The 11,892-nt window shown below is 42.0% G+C and overlaps 1 protein-coding gene across 3 annotated transcripts; it reads right to left on the bottom strand.

Annotated features, from left to right (window-relative positions):
- Nucleotides 1-11,687, bottom strand: lhx4 (LIM homeobox 4). Of its 3 annotated transcripts, none has more exons than XR_004698235.2 (6): nt 11,166-11,687; nt 5,466-5,668; nt 4,707-4,861; nt 3,896-4,067; nt 1,094-3,020; nt 1-1,051 (listed from the first exon to the last, which is right to left on the bottom strand). XR_004698235.2 is itself a non-coding variant. In XM_035175821.2 (6 exons), exons 1-6 carry the CDS (start codon nt 11,242-11,244, stop codon nt 2,632-2,634), a joined length of 1,170 nt encoding a protein of 389 aa, XP_035031712.1. In that variant the 5' UTR covers nt 11,245-11,377; the 3' UTR covers nt 1-2,631. The 3 variants fall into 3 exon arrangements, 2 of the variants coding, with proteins under 2 accessions (XP_035031712.1, XP_035031711.1); XM_035175821.2 differs by adding an exon at nt 7,358-7,529 and having other exon boundaries at nt 1-3,020; nt 11,166-11,377; XM_035175820.2 differs by having other exon boundaries at nt 1-3,020.
- Between the last annotated feature and the right edge of the window lie 205 nt (nt 11,688-11,892).

The following is an 11,892-nucleotide window of genomic DNA, read 5'->3' on the forward strand; positions in this document are numbered from 1 at the left end:
TAACCCAAAGACAATTCAGCTTTATTTTCCTCATATAGATTTGACTGTACACAGTTCATACCATTACACAGAAGGCATAAATGAATAAATTCAGTGCTCTCTTTTACATCTTTTTCAAAGACACATGGCAATAATAAATAGCGTTCATGAAACAAGACGATCAACACGTTTTTCAAACTGTACAAAATTTACAACAATTAAGATGCAAACTTCTGAGGCAACACAGACGTAACAAAACTGCAGTGGCAATGGGTTTGTACAGGATTTTCATTCAACACCATCAATTAAAGCCCGAAATTTACACTGTTAATATGTTATTCACATACATGGTACCGATGAAACACTTACTGGGTGTCTACTGGTATGTGCAGTGGGTTAAAAAAATTCCTGGGATATATTAAATTATCAGATTCCATACAGTTAAGTCTTGAAAAACAAAGATGGTTGGTTTGATACCCAGCAGCAACAATAATGTACACTGCAGTTCGTACATTAAAACTTCTGTTATTTCCCAAATGTATTTCAATTAGAAGTCCTTTTAAAATAAATAATACCATAACCAATGTCAAATATATAAAATATTAACACTCTTTTCCAATTTGTCTAACTTTGTTAATTTGTAGTAACATTTCTCTACTCCTCACTTTTTGAAACAGACACTACATTAAATAAATTCCATAATTACTGTATAGTAATTTAAGTAATCTTTAGGCAAAGTTTGTATCTTTTATTCCCAGACTCCATCTTCTTCCCCTGTACTTACATATTACCTCAAAAGTGTAGCTACACAGTAAGTTTAAGTCTCTCATTGATACCATGTACTCATTCGATAATCACAATGTAAATTGTGGCCAGTTTTCAAAATTGTCTCGGTGGTGTTGCTTTCTGTTTGTTGATTTGCTTTCTGGCTCTCAAATCGGACTCTCTGGTAGAAAAAAAAAAGGACTTGGCAATTATTCAGGAAAAGGTGACCTAACCGATTTAGATTTCTCATCATCAACAGAGAAACAGAAACAGGGTTGAAGATTGAAGAGGTTTTTTTTAAGCAAACCTCCCCTCAGATCAAAATAACCCCTGGTTTTTAAATGGCCACCAGGTCAGATCAGACCGTTTCCTCTTATGGCTCAAATAAAATGTGTGATTCAGGAGCATCAGGAACCGGATCCACTCTTTGACCATCTGTCCTGTGTTTCACGGAACTTTAAGATGCAGCTGATGTGGCTCGAAGTGTAAGAGAACACATGAGCCGAGCAGACGCTGAGGACTGATGTGACAGGAGAGTGTCAGCGCTTTGAGGGTGGGGGTGGGGGTGGTTGGGGGTAATCCCTCTGACATGGAGGCCAGGCGGCGGGAGAACTGAACAGGCTGACAACACATCTGGAGTCAGTAAGTAGGTTGATAGCAGGCAAAGCTAGAGCTCTGCTGCACTAGAGTAGATTAGCAAGAGAAGCCGGAGTCCAATTGACCAAACAGAAGAGCGAACACAGAGAATTTCCTTCCTGCCAATACTTGTTGGTGCTTCGTCGAATAGATCTTTTACATGTGTGTGTAACCATTTCATTCGTTCAATAATATCTGCTAATGACTCACTCGCGTGTGTCTCCTTGTCGTTTTGTCTGTGCATTCAAAAAGAATAAATTAATAATTTAGATGTGTGATATATTACTAGAATTTTCTCCAGACCCCTAAACGCCTTGACTGTCCTCCATCCAGCACACGAGCTTTGATTCCTGGTGAGTCTGGAAACAGGATAATTTAATACTGACAGACGTCCGCTCTCAGACAGCTTTTACACAGACGAGAACAAGTCAAGCACCTATAAATATAGACGAGAGACCTGCTGTGTAGCAAACAGTGTACGTCCTCAAACAGAGGAGACATCAGCTTCTATGGACGGACGGACGGACAGACGCACAGACCATCTACTTCCTAATAACGTGTAAGCTTCAGCAATACATTAAAAAACATCAGCATGGTTCAAAATTCACACTTGTGCCACTGTTCTTGTAAATTTTCTCACCCAATGAAACACTGTGTTTTTGCCTTGTGCATATGTCTCTCCCCCTGTTTCTCTCTTTTTCCTCTGCATTCCTGTCCACGTGTGTAGAAAAAGAAGAGGAGAATAAAGTGCATCGCCAATGTAAAGGCTTCGATATGGCCGGACAGCAGTCCTACTCGGGAATCAGAAGCATGCAGGTGCCTCCTGGGTCTCGAAGGGCCTGTGATCGAGATTTAGCCCTAATGTTGTAGCTGTTAGAGTTGGGGGTGAGTTATTTTGGGGGAGGACGAGACAATATTACCTCCCCTGTGAGCGTAATTCCACCGACATATTGGAAATCCATTCTCATTTTCAGAGAGTGAAAGAACAAAATAAAGTCAGGTGATAACGAACGTCGTATGACACAGTGTTGAGACTGAACATTCAGCGGTGCGGCGGAGTTCCTCGCTGCTTTTCTCTGGACTACACATCTGGACCCGGGCTGCCGCACCTCACTGAGGAGGGACTGAGAGTCACACTTCTTCTCTTCCTTCTGCTCTTCACCCAGCATCACATTAGTCTTGGAGGGTGAAAGAAAGAAATGTAAAAAAAAGCCTCGTGAGTCTGTTTCGTTTTCTGCCCGTGTTCGAGACTCAAAACTGGGAATGGTCCATCTCGTCCAGCCACGAGGCGGGGCTGGTGGGGAAGTCAGGGTATCCCGTACTGCTGCCCGTCGAGAGGTCCGAGGTGGGGCCCCCTGCCATGGCCCTCAGAGCCTGTCCCACCCCGCCGGCGCCCCCCTGCGCCACCAGACTGTCCATGTTGAAGCCCAGGTTGTTGAGGAGAGGGGTGTGGCCGGACAGAGAGGTGATGGAGGAGGGCGACTGAGGGAGTCCGTACGGGCTCCCTGCTCGGATGTCGTGGTAAGGCTGGCCCGCCGCGTCCACAGAGAAGCCCCCGTTCAGCACCGCGCTGCTGGTCATGTCGCCGACGCTCCCGTAAAGCCCGTTGGTGTGGCCGAGATCGGACAGGACCTGGTCTTCTGCGGAAGGAGACACCATCACTTAGCACGAGTAAATACTGTGACACATCAACAGTGCTGTCAACTACGTGGACATTATATACTTGTTGTATTTCAATACAGTTAAGTGCTTTTATGAGAGAGTTTTATAGTGGCACCGTTATGTGGGTTTCATGGAGCTACAGTAAGTGGAGCAGGCGTTTGATAAGCATGTCAGGGTTTGTTGGTGTGAAGGGATGTGCTTTACATTCTTCACTAACAAAGGAGCTCTGTATGTGTGTGTGTCATTACTGCAGCACACAATATTTGTTTGAATCTCTCCCCTCTCCATCCCACGCTTGGCTTCAGTAACAACAAAGCCCCAAAAGCACTTTCTCTCTAATTGACTAAAAGCCTCACATACTTTATGGAGTTTCTGTCACCATGTTTTCATTTCTCATAAAAATGGCCTTCTCTTTGAAAGTGGCTCGAAGACTTTTACGACCGCCCAAAACTGGCTTTGCAAACGTTAAGTAACACAGAGATGTCTAAAATGCTGTTTGCGTCCCACTAAGGGCCTCCTCTCTTTTCCAATCAGCTCCATCATGGGGACGAACGGAGGCAGGGGGATGTGTGAGGGAGGTGCCACGGGTAAGTGTGAGGGGAATGTGAAATGAGAATGCCATTTTGGATTTGCCTGAGAACAACACAGCGCATTTAGCAACGCTGGGAGACAAATGAAACGCTGCAAAAAGACATATTCAATCGCTGCTGCACTCTTGTCATTTAGCAGCTTGTAGGCTCCTTTAATCCCATTAGAACAACAGCATGACTGACGATTCCCTTTCAGGAATCTCTCTCTCGGGCAATAACAGATATGCACTGGGTTGAAGTTATTATGCGCACGGTGTTTGTACCTCTGAAGCTCAGCTCGCTGTCACTGAGGCCTGCGTCGTCAGCCGAGCTCTCCTTCTCCACTTTGGCTCCTCCTCGGCTGCGTTTGACACTTTTATAAAACTGACTCCAGCGATGTCGACCTGCGTCTTTCTTCAGGCGCTTCTCCTTTGCTCGTCGGTTCTGGAACCAAACCTGGCAGAGATAATAATAGTTGTTATTAACTAATAATAATGAAAAGCATTGTAATTTAAATCAGATACTACTCCACCTAATATTAATTATCTGAAACTTTTTTCACAATACTTCACATCTTGGTCTAAATGAACTGATTCTCAACATAATAAACTCAAAATTAATAATCTTATATCCCAAACACAACAAAATCCTTTAAAGAAATATTGAATGTTATTAGGTAAAGGTCAAAGATCTTTAAAATGTCTTAATATCAAGCATCTGGTATCATTTTTAAAGTCAAATTTCATCGCTTTATGTCTTTGTTGTTTTAGAATCTAAAGGCCTCAATATCAGAAGCCTGACTGTTTATTTATATCATCGAAACTTATATATTTAAACAGCCAGATAAGAAATTGACTTTTTCTTTGATAAATCACTTAATAAATTTAGATTTAGAAGTGGAGATGCAGATTTCTCATTTTAAACACAAACAGAGAGAAGTGGCCTAAACTTGTCATCATATCATGTAGACCTAAAATGTTTGTAATACAGCTCTCCTGCTGTGAGTAACTTTATTTTTGTACTAAAATAAAGATTATTCAGGTATTTTTCAGGAATGAAGATGTGTGCAGTTGTCTGATGAACCAAACTCTCTACCTGCACCACTCTCATGTCTAGTCCCGTCTCTGAGGAAAGCTGCTCTCTGACGTGGCGTGCTGGCTTCGGCGAGTTTTTGTAGGCACTTTTGAGGGTCTCCAGCTGTTTAGCGGTGATGGTGGTCCTCGGTCGCTTGGTCCCCGCCTCCGAGTCGTCTAAAATAACACCATCACAAGTGTGAGTGACTTCTTCTCACATTCGTCTCACGGCCCTAACTGGCAGTGGCCCTCGGCCTTTGCGTGGAGTGTATGTGTGTTGAATGAAGTGAATGGTCATGTGTGGAAGTGTATTATTGTCCTTGTGGATCTGTCCCCCTCCCACAGCAGAGGACATAAATCTACTCAGTGCCAGAGGAACGGAGTTATTGAGGCCGCAGCGTAGGAGAGCATTGCTTAACTTTACATAATCAATCAGACATGTGAGGATATCTCAAAAGAGAGGGAGGGAGACGACACACACACACACACACACACACACACACACACACACACACACACACACATACACAGATGATAAACAACATGGATCCACTGGTACTGAAGTGTATAAGCTTTGGCTTTATCTCTCATGTCCTCTACTGTGATACTGCAGCTGTCTGATGTAGTTAAGTCAAGTTTCAACGTCAAGCCACTTCTCTGTGACTGTGTTGTTAAAGCACAGGCCCCAGAGTGAGCCATGAATACCTTTATAAATCTTTTCAATTGGCAGGCCGAATATTAACATGTTTCATTTGACATTCTGGATCCTGGCAGCACTTACCGTTTTGCTTTGCTGTTTCATAATCCACCTTGCACACCAGCCTCCCGTCCTCCATGAGGTAAAACTCGTCCCCGGTGGCCAGCTGCCGGCTGCACATGATGCAGGCGAAGCAGTGCAGGTGATACACAAAGTCCTGCGCCTTCCGCACCACCTGCGTCGGAGGGATCCCCTGTTGGCATGATGCACATTTTGTTCCGAAACGCCTGCAGGAAAACATGGAGAAGAAGAGAGGTGCCGTTAGAAAATGTGATTCAACGCATCAGCAGGGCAGACTGACATCCTTCTCCCACACTTACATCCAATATACAAGCTGATGGAGATGGTGAGACCGAGCCAGATTAAAATTTCACACGCTAGACAGGTATTTCTTCAGCTGCGGCCAAGAATGATGGCAAAGTGTCTGTGTTAATAGAATCTCCAGCTGTTGTGCAGGGAAACATCAGCACTGGAAGGCATTTCTGTTAACGATAGACCTGTCCGCAGGTTGATGGATGGAGAGGATCAATGCACTGTGTTGGTGTGTGTGTGTGTGTGTGTGTGTGTTTGTGTTTGCATGTTTATGTGTTTGCAGATGAAGTACTGAGAGCTAAAGAGGAGGAGGAGGAAGAAGAGAAAGAGGAAGAGGTAGGAGGAGGGTTGCTCACAGTAAACACACCCTGAGGAGGACCAATAAAGCACTGACTCAGGAGAGGTTTTAAATCACACAACCAACCCACAGAAATAAAAAGAGCAAGGTGAAGCCTACAAATCACTGCCAGGAAGCCAGCGCCAGTGAATCTGTGTGTCTGTTTGTGTGTGTGTGTGTGGATGTGTGTGTCCCAACTTGTCCCTCACCACAGTATGTATAGCCTACATGCAAACGCCCCCCTGCTCTCCCCAGGGTCGGCTAACAGAGTTAACTCTCGGTGAGACTCCAGAGCTCTTTAGGTCTCATTCAAGCTCGGAGCATTAAAACCTTTCAAACATGATTTAGTAAAAAGCTTGGATCTGCTGATCCTGCTCTGGATAAAAGTCAAACTCAATTTTCCTCTGTAATACCTTAGAAATCCAATCCTTCCGAAAGAAAAGAGAAAGGAAAGAGAAAGAAAGAATGAAAAAGAAAGATAGAAAGAAGATGACACAAATGTTTGCACTTGTTTTTGAAATCTTGCTTTCTATCAGGTCAGGAGGAAAAAACAGCCACTACAATTTGAATTATGTGAAGTTTGAAAACAAACTATCAATATTGATTGTCTGCACAAAAAATACTGGAATTTTGAAATTAATTAGCGTAGTCCAGCATCGTGGTTCATATATAATATATAAAAAATATAGAGATAATGGCATAAATTTGTGATTATGCAGTAGACAACAAAATGTAAACAATTAGATAAACAGAATAAATTAATTTAACTCAGGTAATAAATGTTAAATATTACCAAGCACAACATTATTAATTTATCAATCAGCTAAAGTTGACACATTTGACTGTGTCAAACTTTCAGTTTCTAACAAAGGAATTCCCATTGACTGAATGACCTTACTTTCCAAAACAATAGTGTACAAATAATAAGATATAAATGAGCAACATTGATTCAACAACAATGTTCTCTTGTTACTATAAAACCACACAGACTATCATCCACGTGTTTTAAGTATTTAATATAGACAAATTATTTATTATATTTCTTTCAACGTGTTTCAGCACAGTTAGAGGTGAAAATGACCAAAATGTTCATTTCACGTGGTTCAATTTGTTTGGATTTCATGGAATAAAATGTGTGATTTCTCTCATAGTTGAGGAAGATAAATCAACAAATTTTCTTACTAAAAAATAAAAGCTGTGAAAGCTACAGCTCGTCCCTGACACACAGCGACAGTGAAGCAGAGCAGAGAGAGAATAAACTACTGACTTGAAGAAGTCCTCTTTGCAGTAGACGCCTCCTGCTCGGGAGAAACACTTGTCCGCCAGCGGAGTCTGGCAGTCGGCGCACTTGAGGCACTTGGAGTGCCAGTGTCTGTCCAGCACCTTCAGGATGAACTTGTCCAGGATGTGTTGGCTACAGCCGGCACACTGAGGGATCTCTGCGGGGACACAGCACCGGCACAAGGTCACACTCAGCGAGCACAGGGAGACACCGCTCGGACATTTTCAGGAAATCCTCCGTTTTTATCAACGAGTCAAACAACAAGAATTTCACATCATGCTCACAGTGCAAAGATGGTGAATATAAATCACAAAAATGTTGGTAAACTGTGATGCGCAATAAAAACTGCAGGGTTTTTCAGACACAGCAAATTCTACAATATCCGTGTTATTATATAATATTTATAATAATACCAAGAGACACATAAATGTATTTTCAATACTTGTCTGTCAATATACATTTTGCAACAGTTATTTTTATTCTAGATGTTTCTTTTATTTCTCAACCCACCTTTTTTTATTATATATATATTTTTTGATTTTAAAATTGCATTATGATGTTTTGCTTTTTTTTCCTCAAATAAAAAAATATGAATTTAATGTTTAAATAAACAGATGTTGATCTGCTTTTGTTGCCTGTTTGTGATCGTGTCCGTCTCTGTCCAAGGTGCTGAACTCTGTGCAGATGTTTCTCTGCTGGATCTGAATTCGTCTCCTCACGGTTTCAGAGCAGATGTGGTGTCAGTGAGCAGGTGAGAAAAATGTTGGATGTAAATCAGGGTCGAGGCCAGATTACATTTCGTTTTTGTCCGTGTTAAAACCACAGCAGCAGCAGCAGCAGCAGATCACATGTGCACACGCAGGGATCATACTGTACTCAGATCCGATTCTCTCACTCTCATCATAAAGAAATAAAAGCCAAAGCTACAGTTAAAATGCAGATTTGAAAATATAGTTAATCTGAAACAAAATGCACATTTCCTATTGGAGCCCAACCTTTGATTACTTAGTAAATTCAAATAATAACTATGACCCAAGTACAGAATCTGATTTATTTGATCGACACTGAGTTTGTGAATTTTGTCATGATTAAATATATAATTACTATTCTATTTACAGAGAACTAAAACATGATTGTTGCAATGACAAATCTTTTTATTTATTTTTTTAATTCTACTTTTTCTTTCTTTTACTAAATTATTATTTTTTTATTTTTCTCACATTTTTAGCAGCCTCTCTAGGTGAAATATTCACATGGTATCCGGTAATGAAAAATCAATATCTAGGAAAAGTGGCAAGAGCAAACGTCAGAGAACACACACACACACACACACACACACACACACACACACACACACACACACACACACACACACACACACACACACACACACACACACACACACACACACACACACACACACACATCTTATAATGATGCAGGAGAAGCCTCGTGTTTAAGCTCATCAGATCATTCAGTCTCAGGTTATGATGCAACATGGACGTTAAGGCAGCATGCCACATTCCACATATTTTAAAATTGCAAGTTTAAGTTTTGAAAATACAGGCTTTGTGAAAATCTTTTCTATAATCATTGTATTACATTGATTTTAATTTGGCACAGCTCTGACTATAATACAATCAATTTACATGTGTCAATTAGACCATGTGAAAATTTACAAATATTTAAAATCAGCTCATATTTTCATTAATTTGAAAAAACATAGAATAAAAACATAACTTGCAGAGAAAAGTGACTTCGTGAAACGTGACTACAGTTGCATATCGCTCCTGCTCAGAAACACCGGCTCTGTCAGAGATGATAAAAGAAAGTGGAGGAAATCATTAGAGGATCTAAATATATCTGTGGCCGGGATTTTTTTAATGAGGGGATTTTTTAAGTGTCTGGACATAAAGTGGAGGATGGAGCCGAGCGAGGGAGCGAGACGAGTGGTGCTGAAAGGAAAGCAGCACGATTCTTGGCAAAGACAGAGCGTCCACCGTCCAGCTTCCCTGTGTGTGTGTGTGTGTGTGTGTGTGTGTGTGTGTGTGTGTGTGTGTGTGTGTGTGTGTGTGTGTGTGTGTGTGTGTGTGTGTGTGTGTGTGTGTGTGTGTGTGTGTGTGTGTGTGAGAGAGAGAGAGAGAGAGAGAGAGAGAAAGTAAGGCTCGTGTGGGTCTTCTTCATATCTCAGTATCTGTTGCCACCACTCTCCACTACTCAGCCTCATCACCTCCATCAATTCTTACATTCTAACAAGATTTGGGTTTTTTCAAATCTAGAATTAAAAAGTGCAATTCAAGCAACCTCTCTAAATCGTCAACGAATAAGGAGTGAACCCTTTACATCCAATTCTGCAGGTTAAAGTCTGTGTTGTCAGCACAGCTCTCTCTCCATGACATTAAATGTTTAGATAATTTGTCTCTTGTTTTATTTCCTGGAATAATCCAGGGTTAAATCCAGGATGGCTGCAGGCACTGCAGGGAGCTGAGTGGCAGGATCTTTATCCAATCTTTTAATCTGCCTCGATTTATAAAAATTAAAGAGCATAAGCCGAGCACATAAAGGCTCTTTTCCTTTAGCCAGGTTTAAACACAACAGGCTGTGACTCACACATGACACATATCCCATCATATGTTTCATTAGAATTGTTTTGTTGTAACGAACAGACAACAGAAATGTGGATTAAAGAAAATACGATATGTTATTATAATAATATGATAATATGATATTAATAAGAAATTTTCGATTATTAGAGAAGACAAATATGACAGAATTTACCCTTCATATTTAGATCTACCGGAATGAACAATTTCATTATCAGTGTTTTGAAATCTAGTAATTATCCTGCAGAATTATCCTATTTGATAGTGGATTATTATTTTGGGGAAGAACCCTATTAGACTCGTTCTATCTGTATATTTTTCCAACTCACATGTAAATAATTAGGTCAGAGTAGAAATGTGTCCCATTGCACTTCTGTGTTGTTTACACGATTATATTATAAAAGGGTTATTCTCACCTTTAATCCTGGAAGATAAAGATTATAAATGGTGATGAATATAAATATTTGGTCTGATCCTCAATAATAATAATAATAATAATAATAATAATAATAATAATAATAATAATAATAATAATCATTTACACATCACATCTTTGCAACTGTAAAACATGGAAACACATATAGGCCTTGGTGAGAGACATTAAAACGGAGAATAAAGCGTATCACACGTGTATTAGCCTGAGTTGTGAGTGTCAGTCAAAGTCAGTGTGTGTTCGTCTGATGGGCGATGACAACTGTGTCTGATCTCTTGACCATGCAGCCTCGTTTACAAATTAACAGCTGCCTGCATGTGAAGCTCCGTGAACACCAACAAGCTGACGAGGGGATGCAGCAAAGTTTGAGCTCGAATTAGAGGATTAAATAATAATAGAAATTCAAAAAATATATCTAAACAGAAATGATCTGTTTTTATTACTATTTCTTGGGATGGGATGAATCACCGAGGCGCCTCCCTCTGCACTGGCGAAATGTTTCAGCCTTTTGCAGACTACAGTGAGGCTGCACAGATAAACTGCTAGTATCTATTTGTAAATATCTTTTTTAGCACCCTGACACACATCTGCATCACACACCACCAGTGGCATGTACGTGACCATCTGAGACCGAGAGGTTCAGTGTCCTCATCTGCTCATCCTCGGCCGAGGAAACGAACCCCTCTCCTGCAGCAGCAGCAGCAGCAGCTCGGGCTGATAATCAGTAACAACAGGATGGTTTCAGAAAATGTCTTACGTTGCAGTGGCACTCCGAGAATCTCCGGTAAACTCTTCACAGGACTCTCTGTCGGTAGGACCGCCGCACTTTGCATCATCGTGATCCAAACCGGGAGACAAACGCACGCACATACACCCGCAACACGGTGGGCGCACACCCCTGTCCTGTCTCGTGGAAGAAAAAAAGTATGATGATGATGGTGGTGGTGGTGGTGCTGATGCTGAGGCCTCTCTCCTCACTGTCCCGTCAAGCCTCCGTCCCCCCTGCTCTCTCGCTATTCCCGGGATGGTGTCCGTGCCGCGCCGTGCCGAGCTGTTTTGGAGTGGATGAGCCAAGCTGCTCGTTCCATTCAGCGCTGCAGGGGCGGCGGGGCCTGACGTCACCGCGGCAGAGGCTCGCCGGGGGGCCAATGGGAGCGCAGGAAGAGGAGGCCCCCGAGGGCGGAAAGCATCCTCCATAGGTGTAGGAGGAGATGGGGAGGAGGAGGAGGAGGAGGAGGAGGAAGAGAGGCGTCTATAACATGGTGTATGAAAATGTCTCCGGAGAGGCGGGACCTTGTTCCTGTGGAGACCATAAATAGCTGACTGCAGTGGCTCTCAGAGGGGGCCCCGGGGCCAGCAGGGCTCCCTCGTTTGCAGCCAGGAAAATAAGGGACAGTTTCATTTTCACTTTTATTTATCTTCTTGGAAATTATCAATGAGGAGGATGAGCAGATTTCACAGCTATACTCGATTTATGTACTTGA

This window comes from Hippoglossus stenolepis, chromosome 14 (genome assembly GCF_022539355.2).
Source record: "Hippoglossus stenolepis isolate QCI-W04-F060 chromosome 14, HSTE1.2, whole genome shotgun sequence".
NCBI classification, from domain to species: Eukaryota; Metazoa; Chordata; class Actinopteri; order Pleuronectiformes; family Pleuronectidae; genus Hippoglossus; species Hippoglossus stenolepis.